This window comes from Macaca thibetana, chromosome 11, assembly GCF_024542745.1.
Source record: "Macaca thibetana thibetana isolate TM-01 chromosome 11, ASM2454274v1, whole genome shotgun sequence".
In the NCBI taxonomy this organism is placed as follows: Eukaryota; Metazoa; Chordata; class Mammalia; order Primates; family Cercopithecidae; genus Macaca; species Macaca thibetana.
In genome coordinates, this window is record NC_065588.1 from 21,721,579 (window position 1) to 21,743,230 (window position 21,652).

At 38.4% G+C, this 21,652-nt stretch overlaps 2 protein-coding genes across 3 annotated transcripts in view; one reads left to right on the forward strand and one right to left on the reverse strand.

The window, feature by feature from the left end:
- Positions 1-431: 431 nt before the first annotated feature.
- Positions 432-6,432, forward strand: SPX (spexin hormone). Its single transcript, XM_050749978.1, has 6 exons — positions 432-437; positions 816-920; positions 1,085-1,142; positions 1,654-1,716; positions 2,933-3,016; positions 5,045-6,432. Exons 1-6 carry the CDS (start codon positions 432-434, stop codon positions 5,101-5,103), a joined length of 375 nt encoding a protein of 124 aa, XP_050605935.1. The 3' UTR covers positions 5,104-6,432.
- A 3,628-nt stretch (positions 6,433-10,060) lies between these two features.
- The window catches only part of GYS2 (glycogen synthase 2), a 62,477-nt gene continuing 50,885 nt past the window's right edge, over positions 10,061-21,652 (reverse strand). Inside the window, exons 12-16 of one of the 2 annotated variants that reach the window (XM_050747612.1) lie at positions 20,222-20,348; positions 16,383-16,478; positions 14,310-14,473; positions 13,161-13,241; positions 10,061-11,067 (exon numbers count right to left, since the gene is read on the reverse strand). In XM_050747612.1, coding sequence (XP_050603569.1) covers positions 10,846-11,067; positions 13,161-13,241; positions 14,310-14,473; positions 16,383-16,478; positions 20,222-20,348 — 690 coding nt within the window. In that variant the 3' untranslated portion in view covers positions 10,061-10,845. The remainder of the gene's footprint in view (positions 11,068-13,160; positions 13,242-14,309; positions 14,474-16,382; positions 16,479-20,221; positions 20,349-21,652) is intronic. The other variant, XM_050747614.1, reaches the window with a different exon arrangement.

The window sequence follows — 21,652 nt, forward strand, 5'->3', positions numbered from 1 at the left end:
GTGATAGACTGATAGTAGTTACCCAAGACGAGTTTTCTTACTTATTCTTTCACTTTTGATTCTGCCTTGGACTATTGATTGTTTTCATTAATAATAATAATAACACACTACTTTGGGCAGCTAGTAGGAAAAGCAAGGGCAATGATGCTGACACATTCTGAATGTCTCCGGGGTGATGCAATCAGTATTTAAACAAATAATTTCTGCCCATCAATCATTCCTCTACTTCCTGCAATGAAGCTCCCTGGAGGAGTCATCAGATTCTCAATCTTGCTTGAAGACTGACAGGATGTCCCTGTGGACTCCCAAACATACTCCAGAGGGGGAGGGGTCCTTAACGCCAAGATTTTAAAAGCTCCAGTTTCAGAGCGAGAGTCGAAAACTCACGCGTAAATTTATAGTAATTTCAGGGTTCTGAAAAGACGCAGAACATGAAGGTAAGTAAAGACTTTGTTCACTTGAGGCTTCTTAGCTGTGTTTTAAAACGCTTTATGGCATTTTACCTATTTCATGTTTAATAAGCATTTTAGAGTTTAAAGGATATTTGAATGATATGCCTTTAGAATAACAGAATCATTTGATTTTACTAAGAAAAATAATTCACGTCTTAATCTTCATTTGGGTGAAGTAATACGAATAATATGTTTCTAAATGCGTTTTTTCAAGTGGACTCTTTGTGAATTAACTAGAAGGTAGAAGGGAAACACCTCCAGAAAACTGAGTATTAAAACAGAATATTGCGAGAAGTAAGGGGTCTGTAATTGTCCAGGCGTCAAGGAAGGAAGCAGAAGATCCTATTGGCACAGAAATGACCCTTTCTGGTTGATCGCTTCATACAGGTACTCAGAAGTCTGGCAGCAACAATCTTGGCTCTTTTCCTGGTGCTTTTTTTCCTGGGAAACTCCAGCTGCGCTCCGCAGGTAATCAAATGCAAAATAAAAAATTTTTTTTTAATGCGCACTCTGTGTCCTCTCTGCTCTTTCTTTCTTCCTTCTTGTTTTATTATCTTCTTTTTTATTTTGCTGTAATAGAGGACTGAGCTGCAATGTTTTATTAACTGCTCTTCCCTTCTCCCGGGTTACAGAGACCCTTGGAGAGAAGGAACTGGACTCCTCAAGCTATGCTCTATCTGAAAGGGGCACGTAAGTTCCAAATATTTTGCTCTTCCTACAATAATGGAAGACCCTTAGGAGTCATGAACAGATAGATGGAGAGTTATGGAGAGAGAATAATGTCGAGTTTATTCCCTTAAATCGTCGAGGCCATCAAAGAGAACGGTAGGTGAGGGAGGGGTGGGAGAGGGGAAGAGTCCCTGATTATTGGAAATCCTCCGTCCTTACTAGAAATTCTCCATCCAAAACTGGAGGGTTGCTTGTCTTGGTCCAAATGGGAACTCTGGGGTTGCCTGGGAAATACCGCACTAACCCGGCGTCCGGTCAGGCGCAGGGCTTTCCTCCAGGTCTCCAGGGCGCCTGGCTCACCCCGGCGTTGCGCTGGGAGCGCTGGAAACTCGGCAGCCCCTCGCGACCCTAACCTGGAGCAACCTGCCTCCTCCCCAGGCCCGGGGACTGCGCTGTGCCGGGAGGAGCTGAGGTTTAAGCTCGGGTTGTCCCGGGCCGGGCGGGCGCTGAGCCCCGGGTCTCGTTTTTGCAGAGGGTCGCCGCTTCATCTCCGACCAGAGCCGGAGGAAAGACCTCTCCGATCGGCCACTGCCGGGTGAGTGACCGGGGTGTCAGGGCGCTAGTCCTGCGCTTTTGAATAGGATGGGGCGGGCAGGGCTTGCTCCGCGGTGGTGCCTAAAGAAAGCTTCTCCTCACCGGAAAGACGCGGCTCTGACGCGCCCTCAGATGTAGTCGGCCCAAGGGCAGCCCAGGTTGGCAGCAGCTGCTGGAGGCCAAGCACCGGAGCTGGGAGCTCGCGCGTCCAGCCCGCGCCAATGCTGGCAAGGGCGGCCGAGGCTGGCGCTGCGGCTCCCCAGGCTTTATTGGCTGGCGGCTGTTCAGCCAACCCTCTGGCCGCCAGGGTGTGCAGAGGTCGCCAGGGAGTTAGGGCCTGAGGTTCAGCTCAGAGGGGTAAGGCGAGATAGGAAGAACTATGCAAATGCTTCTAGAAATGTATCTGCGTGTTTATGCAGGAACTTTACTCAGCCTCCTCTTAAACGCTGTTATTACTAAAAAATGAACTTACCTAGGAACTTCAAAGGTATGTTTCTGTTTTACTAGAAAGAACTACCAAAGGTTCAAAATCAAAAGAGTAACATGCGGGCAGTTAAGGATGGGACCGGGAACTATTCTTTTCCATGCTAAACCTTTCCATCGTATTGTTTTAAAAAAAAACAGTACAATTCGATAAAATTGTAAAGATTGAAATGCTAAAATGAAGAAGTATACTTACTTGGAAAAATACCAAACACCGCTATTGAACACATAGTAGGTGCTTAAATTTTTGTTTAGGCTCTTCAAACATGCTGTGTAATTGAGCTTATTTATCTTATGAGAGTGAGATTTGTTTCTCAACTTCAGTTGCCCCAAATTAGAAATCATGTTTGGTGCTGAATCAGAACAATTTGTCTTTTTTCAACTTAGATTTGAAATAACTTTGAATTCTTAGCAGATACTCCTTCAGTCAAATAATTACCTTCTATTTGGCCGAAAAGGTAAATTATTATCTAAACTTCTCTTTGGCATATAGTTTAAAATTCTCTTCCATACCCTGTTTGTAAACTTGACATAACCAATTGTAAGTCATTTCCAAGGCAAGTGTGACATAGTTCTATTTATAAAAAATTAGTCTTCTGTGTAAGTAGTCCTTTGTTGAGGGCTCAAAATCTATTTCATAGAGGTTTTTCTAGTATTGCTGCATGTTAGAATGGGACTTATCTACATGAATATATAAATGCTAACAGAATCTGTGTGCGTTTTTGTTTCTCCAGAAAGACGAAACCCAAATCCCCGACTACTACCTATTCCAAAGGCAGCAACCATCTTACTGGCATCCCTTCAGAAATCACCAGAAGGTACTAGCATACTGACCTATTTCACCTGCCTAACAGAACAGCTTTGCTTACTTTTGGGATTCTATGTTGAGTGCAGCACCCCTCTCCCAGAATTTCTTGGCCTTAGGCCCAGAGATTCAATTCTGTACTGCTTGAGCGAGGCCCAAGAACCTCTGTCCTTAAGCAATTCTTCCACATTATTCTGATGATTGGTCAGGTTTGAAAACAACAGGAACTTCAGAGCCAGTTAATAAAAGTTGAAATCATGCGAATGGAGATACCTTCTAGGGCTTAGATGTAGTGGGAAAAGCGAAGACAATACAATACCCAAAAATCAAGGGAAATGGGGGAAAATAGTACCAGTGAAGGGACATTAAAAGGAGCAAGCAGAAAGATGAGAAAAATCAGAATAAGAGAGTATCCCAGAATTCATTCGGTAGTTGATGCTACTGATCACTCTCCTCTTGAAACTTTCTAAGGATGGAAACTATCAGAATGGTTACTATAGCCGAATGTTTAGTAAGAATACAGAACTCAGGGGACATTAAACAGTGTGTCACCAGACTTCCCCACACCTCCTGCCCAGTGACACAGCTTGCTGCTGCTATGCCATATCTGAAACCTTGTTTACAGAATGTGATACAAGAAAGTAAACTGCAAAGTTAAGAGCAAGCAGGTCTGAGGCTCTGGAGAGCTGGCATGACTCTCAGAACTCTAGCAGTAGAAAGTTGTGAAATAGTTGAATAATGGGTAGAGGATGCTATATCCAAGGTGTTCTTTTTAAAACCCAAGATGTGGAACCCAGCGATTTTTGAAGTCAGTATGAAAAGAGCTCTGATGGAGATTGGTAGATAGTGACGTTTTAGATTTGATCATTGGGAAGATGTGCAGAGCCAGAAAGGAAAGTGACCTATAATGGACAAGAGAGAGCTAATTTTAAAGAGGAGAGGTATCTTCATTAGCAGTTTGAGGAAAGGATGTGATTATAAGGTCCCCATCTCAAGTCTTTTTTGGAAAATAAATACGTATATTTTTAATTATTGAAGTTTTCTAAGTGGATTGTCTCTGAAGATGAAATAACTAATTTTATTAGTCTAAATTGACAGAAAAGTTGTTGATTCCCATATGATAAATTAATCACTAGTCTTCTTTAGTATTTTTATTCTATACTCCCTCAATATTATTTAGAAAGCTCTTATTTAGCGAATTATGGTTTCAGTGGAATTTATACAGGGATGCGGTTCTGGTTTTGTTTTGTTTTGTTTTGTTTTCTTCCTTCCCTTTAAAGAGAAGCCCATTTTCTGCAATGGTTTAAAGTGTGCTAGAAATTCAGGTTAAGATGTAACCCAAACATTCAAATTATATTGCAACTAACTGAAAGGTGATCTTAGAAGAAATTAGTAGATGCACTTTGTCCCTGGCCACTCCTTCCCCCTACCTGATTGTAACTTTTAGTCATTCTATCCTATTTTTAGAGTCCCAGGAACCTGCTATTGTCTAACTCTTTAAGTATCCCCACCTCAGATGTGATAACTCATGCTCCAAAGTTTCGCGATCCCACACAGCAAACGAGTGCCTCTTCTTTTTGTCTCACTTCCTCCCCAGAACTCTAGCTCCCCTAATAAAAGAACATTTGCAAATGTGTTCCCATGTCATCTTTCCTGAGTAAGATCCATTTGAACAGGAAATATAAAGAGACAGTCCTTTGATGCAAATGAATTATTTCAATGGTGGATATTTTAGACATAAGTCAATTTGTGAGACACATGGCTCTTTGAGATTTTTTACCAGACATACCATACTGTAGTTTCAGTCATTATAGAGGTTCAGATGTAAAATATGAATTCCCCAATGTGTCCCAAGCTGAGAAGAAAAGATTTTAAACTGAACAAATCAAAACCCATACTGTTTAAATTTTCAGTGGCAGAGTCCATGAGTTAGCATAGCTTAGAAGGCTAAATGTTTATTTCCTGAGATTCTCTGTCTTACCTTTTCCTCTATTAAAACACAGAGTGTATATTTATTTTAAACATTTTTTTTTTCTTACAGATGAAGAAAAAAACTTTGATCAGACCAGATTACTGGAAGATAGTCTGCTTAACTGGTGAAAATATTATGTTTAATTATAGTTCTATTCTCTCTGAAAACATGAACCATGTGAATAAAACCTTTGGACCCTTTTATTCATTTGTAATCTTAAGAACACACACAGATAGTTTTATTCTTTCAGAAAAAAAATATATATACATGCTTAGCTGAGAACATCATCTTCTTTCATTGCTTCAGGTCCTGTTTAGATGACCAAAAATGTTTTTAGATCACCTTGTGTCTTACTCTTGAGTTTCTTAGAATATTTATAATTATAAGGTTGAAGACTAAAGTGTTCTTTCCTTTTAATTATAGCCAGTACCTGTCTTGATCTTAGTTGTTGTTGTTGTTGTTTTCATTTTGTTACCCACTTGCATTTTGTTTTCACTCAACAGAAATTCTCCTTCTCTGTTTTCCTTTTATCCCATCCCCAAGGAGGTGGGAGGAAGGCAAGAAGCATGGCAGGATGGGAAATAGGAGAGTATGACTCTCTATAACTCATCCAGGAGTGATCAATTAAGAAGATAAATTGGATGACTGGGGAGAAGCCCTGTGACAGGAACACTTCAGTGTGGTTGCTGAGAGGAGACAGTCATTGAGGTAGAAGGTTTGCCAAAGATCTAGAGCTTGGAGCTCCCTTTGTGCTCTTTGGGAATTACCTTGCATTCAGTTTAGAAACATGGATCTAAAAGTTACTGGAAAATAAGCAGATGGAGACACACTCTGTTGTTTATGTATTGGAAGAAGGGAACAAGCCAGTTTTGTTAGAGGTAACTCATTTTCCATGACCAGACTCAACAGATTCAAGTACTCCACTTACTCTAATTGACTAGGCTCTAGGTTTTATTTGACATCATAGCATTACATAAATCACTCTGATAACATAAGTGCACAGTAATATGCCTGATCTTCTCCTTTTTAAAAGCCAACTTGAGTTCAGTACTATCTGAATACACCCATGCGCACATACACACACACACACACATACACACATACTCCTGTGGCAAACATAATAATGTATTTATTTAGAATTATAATATGACCGTCATGTTAATTTTTTTTTTACCTAATCAGAGTTGTTATTGACAAATGTCATAAGTGGAAAGCATTGTTAATTCTTATTGTCATCAGTATTTACCATTATTTAGTAGCTCAAGGATATCTTTATGTGAATGTCTCTGTAACTTGGAATTGCAATTTAACTGTGTTAAGTCATCAGAATTCTGCTTATAAGATTTATCTGTATCTTGTTTCATGATTTAATAATGAAACTAAATTCAAGTTAATGTAATGTTGATCTCTGTCAAAAAATAACTTGTGAGCATTAAAATATCTGTATGGCATTATAATAGGCACCTGTCATTTATGACTTGATTTGAAAGTAGACTTACTAGGCAGTGCTTATATCCAAGTTATTGAAAATTGTTTCCGAAAGCATTGTTTTTTATTTATACAGAGTCCTAACCACTTCACCATTAGGAGGGGTGGCACATTAAAAATTATTTACCCATCAGACATAAACTTGTACATATTGACTATTGAAATAGTATGCGTATTCAAAGAACACTTTTAACATCCATCTTATGAAACAATTCTTCCCACAACTAACCAGAACAATCTCAAAAATGTCGTACTAATCATTGTTTTAAAAGCTGTCTCGATGATCAGTAGCTGTTAAAATATAACTCCAAGTATTCTAAGTACTCAAAGTCCTTGGATGTTCTTAGGAACAAATATGCTGATTAATTTAAAAGTCCCTCTTCCCAATTTTCTATAACTTTTCAACTCTCTTATGGTGTCTACATTCTATTTATTTCTAGATTTTTAAAAAACCGAAATGAACAAGTGATCATAGATCAGAAAACCTTCACATTATATGGCTTGTGTTTTAAAATTGGAAATGTTCTGCCTTCAACATGGATACATGCACAAGAATACCTCAATCTGCAGGCAGGGCTTTCAGTCACTTTCTGCACAATTCTCATTGCCCTTCCCTTTTTTTGCCTCTATAGCCTACCTCGGCTATCTGGCCTCCATCCTGGGCTCTTAATTATTCTTTGTTTTCCAGTAGTTGCCTTCTCTCCCCCAATACCATCATTGTGTTCCTAAGAGAGGAGAGAAGAAGGCGAAGTGGCCCTGGCTTGTTCAGATTAGCCTCCAGCTTGCATTTCTTCTTTCTTTAACTGGTTATGATAAATGAAAATGTGTTATCTTATCAACCTTGAATTACATTATTTTATCTTGACCACAAAGAAAGGGAAGTTGGGAATGTAACTTCATTCTGTTCAGTCTCTTCATACTGGACTATAAATTCCTTTAGAAAGAGCTCATCAAACACTGTGTGAAATGGGCCAATTTATCATCCATATTACTCATAGACATACTCATTCAGTGAAGACTCTTTGGACCTCCCTAAGTAGACTTGACCAGTGCCTCTCGTGAGTCTTCCTTGTACCCTGGAAAACTATTAGTTTAACACCTGCAACATTTATGTTCTCATCTGCATATGTAAAACCAGTTCTGTTCACTCTAACCCTTACCATGGAAGGGACAGTAGTGTCTTGATCAGTTCAGGCTGCTAAAACAAAATACTGCAAACTGTGTGACTTATAAACAACAGAAATTTATTTCTCACAATTCTGGAGCCTAAGAAGTTCAGGATCAAGGTGTCAACAGAATCAGTGTCTGGTAGAAGGTCCATTTCTTATAGATGGCACTTTCTTGCTGTGTCCTCATGTGGTGGAAAGGGCAAGGCAGCTCTCTAGGGCCTCTTTTATAAGGGTACTAATCCTATTGATGAGGGCTCTGCCCACATGATCCAATCCCTTCCCAAAGGCTCTGCCTCCTTTGTGGATACCATCACATTGGGGACTAGGATTTCAATACAGACGGGCCCAATTTATAATGGTTCAATTTATGATGTTTCAACTTTATGATGGGATGAAAGCAACACACACTCAGTACACTCCTTGACTTACCATGGGTTTATATTCTGATAGGCCCATTATAAATTAAAAATATCAGAGGGTTGGCCAGGCATGGTTGCTCACGCCTGTAATCCCAGCACTTTGGGAGGCTAAGGTGGGCGGATCACTTGAGGCCAGAAGTTCAAAGACCAGCCTGGCCAATATGCCAACACCCTGTCTCTACTAAAAAGAAAATACAAAAATTAGCCAGGTGCGGTGGCACATGCCTGTGGTCCGAGCTACTTGGGAGGCTGCAATATAAGAATTGCTTGAGCCTGGGAGGTGGAGGTTGCAGTGAGCCGAGATCACACCACTGCACTCCAGCCTGGGTGACAGAGCAAGACTGTCAAAAAAGAAAGAAAGAAAGAAAGAGAGAAAAGAAAGAAAGAGAGAAAAGAAAGAAAGAAAGAAAGAAAGAAAGAAAGAAAGAAAGAAAGAAAGAAAGAAAGAAAGAAAGAAAGAAAGAAAGAAAGAAAGAAAGGAAGAAAGGAAGGAAGGAAGGAAGGAAGGAAGGAAGGAAGGAAGGAAGGAAGGAAGGGAAGGAAGGAAGGAAAAGAAAGAAAATATCAGTGGATTTATCCAAACATAACCCCATTGTAAGTTGAGAAGCACCTATATATGAATTTGGAGGGCACACAAACATCCAAACCGTAGCAGGTAGTACAATCCATAAAAGGGGTCTTTCTCTCAGCTGATCAGATACCACACATTTTTTCTATAGTTCTTGTCCTTCAACTTATGAATACATACATTCTTTAAAAGCAACAATTTTTTGAACCTCTGTGTCTCCCAGTAAGACCTTTTATTTATGCAACTATTATGTACAAGGCACTGTACTACACACAGAGCCATCTGCTAACAATCTTATTTGCTTCTCCTCACCAGCTTTTGTCGGTCTTGGGGAAAAGGATGAAGAAATGACTAGAGTGGAGGGATGGAGTCACCTGGCAGCAGCTGTCTGAATAGGGGACCAAGTACAGGATAGAAGGTGATTCCTACACATACAGTCAAAGCCAGGTGTTTGCAAGTCAGCTAAATTCCATGTGCCCTATCATTTGTACACACTTCTTATCATCAAATTATTATTTCATTGAATAAAAAGCACTTACATCTTCAGGTATTTTACTGTGTAGGCATGTTTTCAATAACAGTTGAACAACCAGTTACCAATCAAGAATATCATCTGAATAGACACTGTATGCTACTTTACTAGGGATACATTTTCATGGTTATTGTAACAGTGAACCCTCGTTTATCACAAGATCTTTCTGGTACTTCAGTGAATGAGCCTATAATATAAGTCCATCTCATATTTTCTCTACTCTCCAGTAGAGAGCATTTCAAACTTCTCTGCAGATGCTGGGTTAATTGGCATCCACAGGGCATGTGTCAAAGGTTAGATTTTAGGTCAATTATTTCTCTTCTTTCTGGACATCTAAGTAAAGTAAATTTCCAGCCATCTTCCATTTTGGTCTGATTTGCTGCTTGTATCCAACAGTCTTCTACTTTTTTCTAGCTAATGGAGCAATAGGAGGGCTGAATTACAGTTTTCCAATGATCTTGAACCATCTGACACCTTGTCATTGCTGCTCTTCCATTTTTGTCATCAATAATCCATCTCTGAGAAGACCAAAACTTTTTTAGAGCCTCTTCAGAAGGCCAATTGATATGTCAATAAAGGAAGTCATTGTGAGTTAAATGGAACTCTCAGTGAATAACTACTTAGTTATGAAAAAAAGCAATCCAAGAGTGATTTTTGTTTTTGTTTTGTTGCCAATTTAGACTTAATTACACTTAAAACATAAATCTGCTAAATTAATAATCGTTCAACTATGACTCTATGCACATCACAGAATATGTTAAGAGACATTGTTGTTATTACAACTGAATAGATGTTCTATTCTAACTACTTTTAGAAAGATAGCTTCTGTAGGAATTATTCATAACAGCTGCTTCCCACATGTTATTGGAATGTCTAAATAATTTTTAAACAAGGCATTATCAGTGAAAGTTAAGTTATTAAATATTAATGCATTTATTTACTGGGATTTAACAACTTATCATCTATGAAGATTGACCAAATTTTTGTTAAAGTCTTTCTATTTAAACAATAGAAAAATGTTACAGTAAGATGTTGGTACCATGCACATGGTAATATCTTCCATTCACATGATAATATCTTCCATTAATTACAACATAAATTCTAGAGTTCAAAAGTGACATAAATGTGCATTAGTATGCATCAAAATATGAACTTAGGATAGCTGTTCACACATGGATTTTGTCTCTGCAAAACTACATATAAATCATGGTTCTGATGCATGTGAAAAATGAAAATAATCAGTAAAAATCTAGCTATTTAAAATATGTAGGTAGTGCACATTCATGGGTAAGATCAAGGTTTTCAGAGGGAAATGAGAAATTTGTGTGGTGGGGTAGAGAAGCTGCATAAATAGTAAGCAAAGGATTATGGTGATAATTTAAAAATAAACAGAGTAAGAGAAAATCCTTACCACTTAAATTCACCATTTTAAAAACACTTTTCCATCTTCTGCCTTTAATGAGTGCTCCTCCTCATGCCTAACTTTTACGGGGAAAACAAGAGTTGGGGAAAACAACTTGGATCTTATTCTAAATTATGAAATTGTCATTCACTCAATTTCTTCCACTTTTTAGGCAGATAATAAATTCCATTGTAATACTTAGAAGGAGAAAATGAAATGTGTGGCATTTTTATTTTAAATAATTAGTCTTACTTTGCTTTATAAAATTAGCTCTTCTCAGCACATGTAGAATTCAGTTCTTATATTCACCATGCAGCTTTTTCTTCCCACGAGGAACGTGGCTCAGTGCAAATGGTGACTTGATATTTAACCGATCCCTTTCAGCCTCCTTTTCCTCATCGTATCTCTCATCCTCCACTTCGTCTTCCACATCACTGCTCTGAGGACTGGAGGCCTGAGACCCTGAAGGAGAAGGTGGTACTGAGGAAGGCCTGGGATATTTAAATCCTTCTGTCTGCCAAAGACAAAAATAAGACATAAACATCAAAACAATGTACTGGTTTTCAATGATGTAAATACTATGCATCAACTATCAATTTTGTAAGTAGTTATCTATCTATTGTAGTCTGGGTGCTGTTAAACTTTGATTCATTTTGATTTTGATACCACCAACCTCAAGAGGGAGTCATTAAATATATAGCTATTCTTTATTAAGTACTGAAATGTACCAGGTGTTATATACATATTATTATCATCTCATCTTTTAACAGCACTCTGATACATATGTTTTTTTCAGTACAGAAGAAAATGGAGGGTTAGAGGGGTCAACTAACTTGCCCAACATCACACAGCACATCAATGGTAGAGCAAAGATTTGTACCAGGTCTGTGATGACTCCAGAAACTTTAATGTCAACTGCCATCTTACACTGCTGATACTGTTAGTCTCTAAGTCTCAACTTTGCTCAACAGAGCTTTGGAATGTGGGTAGCCTGGAAATGCCACGGACAGCCACCACTTGAAGGCATCCTGGAAGTCAGGCCACGTCACTGACCCTACAATTCCACCAGTTGCTGTTATTTCAGTTAATGAGAAAATACCACTAGACTTTAATTAATTTGCCCTTCTACTTGAGATACTGAGATAACTTATTTGATAAACACATACTAAGCACCAATTATGTATCTGGCACAATAATGCCACTAAAGAAACCAGATGAAAAAACATGATTGGAGTGCATATGATTGAATGGGGAGACACATGTATAAAAGTGTTACAGCGCTCGTCACTCTGTATTTCAATTATTTTGTACATTATTATCATGTCATACATATACAGTCATTTTGAGGTTCAGATACTTTACCTATTAGCAATATAACAAAAGAACAGAGTTCTGCACTTGAGACCTAGCTTGAAGTAGGTGCTCAATGCTTATTAGATATAATAACTGGATAAATAAGTAGATAAACAGAAAAATGGATGAATATTGCTGAATTATCATTAAGTAGAATGACCACCTCTGAATAAGCTAAGCAATCAACTCTGAATGCTAGAATCATAAACAGGAAAATCAGAATTTGTAACCTGAGCGTTTAAGAAAACCTTGTCACCTTTTTCATGGGCAACTTTTACTTCAGGTTAACTTTCTAGATCTGTTCCACTAGAGACCTGATATAGGTGGAATATAAGTCATGTTATTAGGGATAGTTGTTTATAGTAACAGTGACCCCTGATTGAGAAACTATATCTGAACTGAAAAAATCTATAAATACCTGATGAGGAGCCAGAGTTTTTGGGACTCTCTGAATGATGACTTGTAATTGGGCATATTCCTTGCAGGGAGCATGAAAGCTGGTTTGCAGGGATTTACATGAGATAGAGGCTCCTGTGGGACATGGAGCTACTAGCTAAGGTGATCTCATTTGCAATGGTATGGGTCTTATCTTCCTGCACCTAAGCCGTCACCTAGTGTGTAGGGGGCAAAGATGTTTAGCTCTTGAATCACTGTGTAGACTACTGCAAGGACTAATCCCAGTAAAGAGAAATGCCTGATGCTACCCTGCTTCAAGCAGCACTTCCTGTCTTCTACCCTGCTAAGTGAATCTGATGACAAATGTGGCCTATAGCAGTCTTATGAACATAAATGTCTAGTTGGATTTTAGAAGACACCCTGGTGGGCATTGCTGAATGGAACATAAATGCTTATCTAGTTCAATTCCTGCTGGGGTGCTGAACTTACTCTATTTCACTCTTGCCAAGTGGTCACCCATATAAACACTTTCTTGGGGAGCAAATTCACTTTCGATTAAAGCAGTCTAGTTTGTTTTTGAACAACTCCCCAAAGAATGAATGTCCATCAGAACCATTTCAAGCACTAAGGCAGAGAAAGTTTTAACTCAGAGATGCTTCTCCAATGACCTGAATCAACTGTCTTGAGAGCTTTAAGACAGTCTTATTTGTGAGTTCTTCTCTCTCTTCTTTGGTTTGATTCAACATTATGAAAAACTATCATAGCTCGTGTGCGTAGCTACTTCCAAATTTAAATGTATTATTTAAACTTATAAAAAGAAATACAGTTTTCAAAACAAACAATACATTGACTATTTACCATTGGTGGTGATGTTAGTTCCACATGGAATTTATCTGGAAAAGCTCTGCTTAATGTCAGGTGTCTGGCATGCTGGTAATACTATTGACAGAAAGCCAAATCACAGGTTAATAAAAACCCTTAGTATCTCAATAACCAAGTTATTAAATAAGGCCTTATTCTCCACTTCTGAAATATATATACTTTTTAAAGTGACAGAATCTATGCACTCTAGGTTTGAGACTCAGGAAAGAAATTACAGTTTGTAGTTTTACTATTTTTCAACCCATAGGCACAGAAATGCTATAAAATGCCGGGGAAGAATGCCCATACTGGTCATACTGAGCTCTGAATTGAGCATTAAGGTGACTGAAAACACTGGTTTCATTCCACAGCGAAGCAGTGTGGCATGGAAAAAGATAGGGCCTGAATATTCAGATAAATTGGGTGTAAATCCGGCTTCAGACCTCAGGCAAGAAACATCACTTCTAAAAGTCTCGTGTATCTATTTTCATTGCAAGATGGAGATAGTAAAATTAATCATCCAGGTTGTAATGAGCACTGGCATTTGTGTGTGCAGATACCCAGCAAATGGCAGCATCTATCATTCAGCCAACAGTGTTCAGCGCTGCGCAGACAGACACATTATGTGAAGGCAAAGTGAATTTATTTATTATTAAATCACCACTGCTAAGCTATGTGAGCATCCAGGTGTTTATAAACCTATTGCATGATTGAGAGGAGGTATTTCCTGTACTCATCATTTTGAAAAACCATATTATTCCCATTACTCACTACAGTTGAGAAATATGACCACAGTATTTCTCTAGAGAGAAACAAAGTAGGGACTTTTATCTTGATGTTTTCTTCAACTTCATAAAATGTTTCCTTATACCAGTAACATATCAAGTGAGGCACTGACAATGGAATAGCTAGTAACATTAGTGCTAGATCCTGATGGACTTGCTATTATGGATAGATTCAAACTAAACATGAAGAAATAGATTTAAGACTTTGTAAACTCATTAAATTTTAAAAAGTACATGGAGACACGGAGGTTTTAACAGTTATAATATTGGATTAATTTTAGAGATTATGACTAGAATCAACATGTTTATAGTCCACTGGAATTTTTTAAGTGGTCTGCTGTGTTTATCAAAACTTGCTTACTCTGCCTAAGTATCTCCAATCCAGAAGATCTGAGAGCCTCTCAGTTCTGTTCCTCTGGATAATCCTTTGGCGGCGTGACTGTTTGCAAAATCCATAAAGAAACTGAGTCAGCTGATTGCAAGAATCATCTGGAGAACGGAACCGCCTGTCAACGATGTAAATACCTGAAGAACACAAAAGCCAAAGCACAAGTAAAAGCAGGACTCACCTTAAACATTTGTTCTCCTATGATTTACTAACTCTTTGGTTCTATCAAAAACCTATGCATTATCTACCCCCTGACTCAGGAATTACCCCCACTTTATTCTTTTCTAAGGCCCTTCTAATGGTTTACAACCATCACTGACATACAACCAACAAAGTGGATCTTGCTGAAAAAACTCTGGCAGTCTAGGGATACGCCGGATCAGTGATCCTCCATGTGGTTGCTCACTAACCAGAATTTCCAGGGCAGGGCCTGGATATCTGTGCCTTTTAGGTTCCCCAGTGTTCCCACTGTGCAGCCGTGGCTGAAAACTCCAGCGCTAGCCTGAGGAAAGAGCAACAGTACACCTAAAAAAAGACTGAGGGAAGGCTGGGGCTTGGTAGCTCACACCTGTAATCCCAGCACTTTGGAAGGTAGAGGTGGGTGAATTCCTTGAGCCCAGGAGTTCGAGACCAACCTGGGCAACCTGGGGAAATCCCATCTCTACATACAAAATTTAGCCAGGTGTGGTGGTGTGCACCTGTAGCCCCAGCTACTCGGGAGGCTAAGGCAGGAGGATTACGTGAGCCAGAAATGTGGATGCTGCAGTGAGCCAGGATCAGGCCACTGCTCTCCAGCCTGGGCAACAGAGTGAGACCATGTTTAAAAAAAAAAAAAAAAGATCCAGGGAATTGGCAATGTATAGGCAGAGAATGTATCCCATTCTAATTTTTCTTGCTTCTAGTCAATATGAACAGACAGATAATGGTATGCAAATTATTGTACCATCTTAACAAAAAATTTAGGTGAATTTTGCTAACTTGGCATGGGCCTTTAAAATAATAACAATAACAATAATAATACTAATATATGTACTCTCTATCTAATGACCAATATATGTACTCTAAGACCATAGTTATTGTAATATCGCTTCTAGGCAGTAGAAGGGATCAAAATTCAGGGGGAAAAAAGGTAAAGAACAAAGTTTGTCCAAGGTTTGCATTCTTCTTGCAGTTTGTCTTATGGGCAACATATTAATATTAATAGCATTCTTATGTTATTTGTGGACCACATATTTAAAACTACTTTTTTTTTCTCCGCTTTTAGTTTAGGTTCAGGGGAAACACATGCATATCTGTTAGATGGGTACATTTCATATTGCTGAGACTTGGTGTACAAACGATCCCATCACCCAGGTGATTAACATAGTGCCTGGTAGGTAGTCTTTCAACCCACGCCCCCTTCCCCCACTCCCCACTCAAGCAGTCCCCAGGTGTCTATTGTTTCCATCTTTATGTCTATGTGTATTCAATGTTTAGCTCCCACTTATAAGTGGGAACATGCAGCATTTGGTTATCTGTTCCCGCATTAATTCACTTAAGATAATGACCTCCAGCTGCATCCATGTTGCTGCAAAGGACATAAATCCATTTATAAATCTACATTTTTTTTTTTTTTGAGACAGCCTGAGGCTCTGTCACCAAGGCAGGAGTGTAGTGGCACGATCTCAGCTCACTGCCTTCTCTGCCTCCCAGGTTCAAGTGATTCTCATACCTCAGCCTCTGGAGTAGCTGGAAGTACAAGCATGAGCCATCATATTTGGCTAATTTTTTGTGTGTTTTTAGTAGAGATGGAGTTTTGCAATGTTGGCCATGCTGGTCTCAAACCCCTGAACTCAAGTGATCCACCCACCTCGGTCTCCCAAAGTGCTGGGATTATAGACATGAACCACCGTGCCCAGCCTAAATTGACTTTTAATTAAACAAGAAATATAAAAACATTAGTTTAATTATCAGGATAACTTTAGAGTTAGGCTCTGTAAAGAACCTGTGCTTTGTTTGGTTAGAGGTCACGTCTCCCCAGGATGGGTTAATGATGAAAAAGCTCACCGTAAGCAGTAGGATCAGCCACATGCTCCTGCATGAAACAGCCAAACCCAGAGAGATTCGTGGTCACACTGGGGATACCCATCACTGTGCATTCAGCTGCCAGGGGAAATAGACCAAAGCTCGGCTTCAGACCAGCGCCTAAATCCTTGTATGCACTCAGAGGAGGAAAAGGCCCTCCTCCTAGTAATAGCAATGTTCACTTTGTGTCAGGCACAAGACTAAACTCTTTACATGTCTCATTAACTTATTTAATCTCTCAGCAACCCTGTGAAGTGGGGCCATCATTATCCCCATCTTACAGCTGAAGAAATTGAGGCACAGAGAAATAACTCGCCCACCTTCACAAGGCCAGGGTTCGTGGTATAGCTGGGATTTGAAGTCAGGCATCTGGCTGCATAACCCTTGAGCGGAACTGCCAGGCTCCACTGCACCTTCAATCTCAGCTGGTTTTGTTTTTTGCTTCTTTCTAGCCTGTGTTTCTAAGAACTTGGCAAGTTTATAGGGTAGGTTAAATATGTTTTGGATGTGACCAGCTTCTTCCCCCATTTAAATCTCCCTTGGCACATATTCCTTCCACTGTCTCAGGAGCTCAATAAATGGATGATCTCTTTCACTGCTCCCTCATCTTTTAATCAAAATCTGTTTTCCAGGAAATAACTGATATGTCTTAAAAATTTTACTAGTCTCAAGGATATCTGCATTTTTAGGAATTTATATTTGATAATAGAATTACCCTTGGTTGGTAAGTGGTGATGGAGGAAGAAAGATCTTCCCATTACCCATGAAGTAATACAATTTAGACAGCAACCTTATCTCTTGCTCTGCAAATGTTTCCTCTTGGTTTAGCTATATAGCTATGGAGTTGTGGTTCTCTAATTTTAGTGGCGGGTGGTGCAGAGGAGGAAAGTGGGATGGGGACTATCAGCCCTTTTGAGAGTCTGATGAACATTTTGGAACTCCTTTCCAGAAAAATTCTTTTTTTTTTTTCTTTTTACATAATTTTATTTCCTCAGACTTCCTCCTGGATTCAGCTCCCCCTTCTTTGGGAGTTGGGAGTTGGAGAATATCTCTTACTTTCTTTTAAAAAAAATTTTACTTTAAGTTCTGGGATACATGTGCTGAATGTGCAGGTTTGTTACATAGGTATACACGTGCCATGGTGGTTTGCTGCACCTATCAACCCATCGTCTAGGTTTTAAGCCCTGCATGCATTAGGTATTTGTCCTAATGCTCTCCCTCTCCTTGCCCCCCAATCCAACAGGCCCCGATGTGTGATGTTCCCCTCCCTGTGTCCATGTGTTCTCATTGTTCAACTCCCACTTATGAGTGAGAAAGTGAGGTGTTTGGTTTTCTGTTCCTGTGTTAGTTGGCTGAGGATGATGAAGAGAAATATTCTTATACACATATGTATACAAAATTTTGTCTACAACGCCATGAAAGTTCACAGATCCTTAATGTTTACTCAATGGCCATCAAATCACTATGCAGTAAAATTCCAGGCACCCATGAAGCTTAGTATATGTTCATTGAATTAATTTAATGAAGTAGGTCCTTATATTTATTTGGCTCTCTGAAAACACATTTTGAGGAATACTTTCTAGAGTGAGTTGGATCTAGTAACACGTAAAAAGATTATTCTAAAAATATTAGAGAGTTATCTAATATGCTGATGTTAAATGTATACCACCAGAAGTCGCATTCTTTCTGTAACTATAGGTTGGGGAAGAGTGACCAGCTCCTTTTGGTTAATGTAAATCACAGCATGACTCATTCACTATGGACTATTCCACAAGCTCACTTATTTGTCTATTTATATATCCTTTGTAACATCTTCTTTGGCCTTTATCTTAAAACATTAGATATATCTCCTTTATCATTTTGGGTTGTTAAGTTTAACTTTGCCTTATAAAATGACACTTTGGTGGACAGTCAGCTGTTAGTACTATCACATTTTCTTGACCCGACAGAAAGGACTTCCCACATCGCCTCAGTCACTCATGCATTTGGTTGTATGCTTCTCTATTCATGATACTTCCAATAGTAAATTGTTTTACTAGAAATAATAAGAACACGGTCAAAAACAAAGTGTTAAGTTCATCAGTGAAACGTGTGCTTTGTGTGTCTCAAAAGATGGTGTAGTGCAAGCAATTTGTGATATTTATGTGGACATTTCATAAGTAAGAAGACAACACCTTCACAAAAGTAGGCCATTTTTAGATCTGCAAGAGAGACACCTGGAGGAGTTATATACAAATATTTTCTACGTCATGTTTCAAGACAATCGTTTGTCTATTTTCCCCAAGAAATTTTAAAGTTTTCATAGCTGCTGGCAAATTATGCTTGGTGAAAGCTAGAACAATAGAATAGGACCTTATGACCAAACACGCATGGCCCTCATGTTGTTCCTGCTGTAAATAATACTGGATGCTATTTTTGTAGAATTTTTAATTCTGTATTTTAATTCTAGGATAAAGATGCAAATAATAGAAAAAATTCTTCCTCTTCATAATTCAGCCTATTATTCCCCCTCACCTTGGCCTCTGCTGCTCCTTACTTGAGCTTTACATCAATGATAACATTGAGATACAAAAGGCAACATTTATTATCTCAATTATAAATAAAAATGTTTTCTGAACTTTTTTAAAATCACAAGTGGAGAGGCCGGGAGTGATGGCTCATGCCTATAATCCCAGCACTTTGGGAAGCCGAGGCAGGTGGATCAGTTGAGGCCAGCAGTTTGAGACTAGCCTGGCCAACATGATGAAAACTGTCTCTATCAAAAACACAAAAATTAGCCAGGCGTGGTGGCATGTGTCTGTAATCCCAGCTACTCAGGAGGCTGAGGCACAAGAATCTCTTGAACCCAGGAGGCAGAGGTTGCAGTGAGGCAAGATCATGCCACGGCACTCCAGCCTGGGCAACAGAGTGAGACTCTGTCTCAAAGAAATAATAATAAAATCGCAAGTGAAATTTTATTTACATTGGGCAGAAAAATCTCTGATTATTAATAAGAGATGGAAAAGTTATTATTGTATTCTTTGCATTGGCATGTATTTAAAGTATATGTTTCCCTTTTAATTAGACATTTCAGTACAAATACAAATTGATCACTTTTGATGCTAATGGCAACCATGCCAGTTGGGTCCAGAAAAGAAAAATACATAGTAAATCTGATAATCTACCATCTGTTAAAAAATAAAATAAAATAATGAAGGAGGGTGAAGAAGGAGGAGTTTCTGAATGGAATGATGTCATTGTTGACAATACTTACTGAATTGCTAGCCTCTCTTAGTACCTTTTATTTTGAGGCACATGAATGTGAAGAAGACTTTTCACTGTACACCTTTTTATATTTGTTTCCCTAACCATGTGACTGTGTTACCTATTATATATTAAATACATTCATTAAATTTTAAAAAGAATTATTCTAAAATAATTTTTAAAGGACAACATTGCCAGACTATTATTTATTATATTAATCCTACTTACAGTCAATTTCTCCTTCACACTAATAAATGGGGCAGATAGAGATGGCTAAATAACATACAACCTTTATAACACATTCCTTTTTCTTTGGAATTCAATGAGGCAATATCTCACATACCTTCTAAAATATGCCCAAACCGTGGTGTACTTATATAATCTTCATCCTTATTCTTAAGTAATCATCTACAAACCATAATTTGATCCCTGAGATGAATCCAATCAAAATTTTTTTAAAACTGAAGAATTGAAATCTCATTAGAAATTTAATATCAACTTTGAATATTATATATATGCACATAAAATAATATACTAACAAAATCCAAAACATTCCACATTCTATGCATGACACATACCTGGAGTATAACCCCAGGGTTCATAGTATGATGGAAATACTCCAAGGTGACAACCTCTGACGAACTCTTCATAGTCCATGGGTAGTAGGGGACTGGTGGAGGATAGAAATTCCGGGTGCAAAATCACCTAAAAAAGGAAAATTCTAATGAAAAAAAAGAAAAAGAAGCAAGAAAAGTGAAAAATCTCCTACAATTTGGTTATTTCAGTACTGTACTATAGAATCCTTATGTTCTAGATTCAGAAAGAAAAAAGAGATAAGACAAAAGAAAAAGAAAAAAGTCTTGGTGGTTTGTTCTCCTCTCTCCATTTTTAAAAAGTGTCTGTGCTGCATATTTAACTTTCCCTCAGGTTCCAAGGCTTAGATTGAAGGATAAGGAGTTAGAGTGCTCATTTTTGTTCACACACTAAGCTACATTCTCCAGTCCAGCTTTGACATGCAATAAACATTATATTTGGTTTTCTAATTGCTCTTGTCTTTTTACCAATTTGTTCCCAACTCAAGCAGGGAAGAGGGAGCTACATAACAGACCATTCTTACATGCCTTAAGCATGAGTTGTTCAAGCGAAATGGAATTAAGGGACAGGGAAGATGTTCTAGGAATGCCATCTAGATTAAATCATGCTGCAGGACTTCATGCAAACCACCATCCTCTCTCACCTAGAGGCCATCACCTCCTAACATACTTGCCTGCCTCTTTCTGTTCCACTGGGGTCTCTATTCAACACAACTAGATTGATCCTTTAAAAATGTCAGTCATTCCCTTGCTCAAAGTTTTTCAGTGGCTTCCCATTTCACTCAGAGTAAAAGCCAAAGTGTTTACCATGGCTTCTAAGCAGTAGTGTGCTGGTAAATATTTAAGAACTGAGACAGTGAAGTATAAATATATATTAGTACATAAATTTGTTGTAATTTTTATCGAGATGAATAATGTATATACAGTTACCAAACAATGAAAGATGTTATAACATGTAGATGCTTAAAGCAACTTTATTCATAATTGCCAAAACTTGGAAGCAACACAAATGTCCTTCAGTAGGTGAATGAATAAATAAATTGTGGTATATCCAGACAATGGAATATTATTTAGTGCTAAAAAGAAATGAGCTATCAAGCCATGAAAACAAATAGAGGAAACGTAAATGCATACTACTAAGTGAAAGAAGTTCATCTGAAAAGGCTACCTGATATATGATTTCAACTGTGTGACAATCTGGAAAAAGTAAAACTATGGAACCAGTAAAAAGATTAGTGGTTTCCAGGGGTCAGGGGTGAGGGAGGGATGAATAGGTAGAGTATAGACAATTTTTAGGGCAGCGAAACTATTCTGTATCATACTATGATGATGAATACATTTGTCAAAACCCATAGAATGTATAACACCAAGAGTGAACCCTAATGTAATCTATGGAACTTGGGTGGTAATTATGTG

What these genes read in the sequence shown, in the direction of transcription:
- SPX (XM_050749978.1), top strand. An exon ending in ACTCCAGCTGCGCTCCGCAG is followed by an intron (nt 921 to 1,084) that starts GTAATCAAATGC and finishes CCCGGGTTACAG; the next exon opens with AGACCCTTGGAGAGAAGGAA. An exon ending in GCTCTATCTGAAAGGGGCAC is followed by an intron (nt 1,143 to 1,653) that starts GTAAGTTCCAAA and finishes TCGTTTTTGCAG; the next exon opens with AGGGTCGCCGCTTCATCTCC.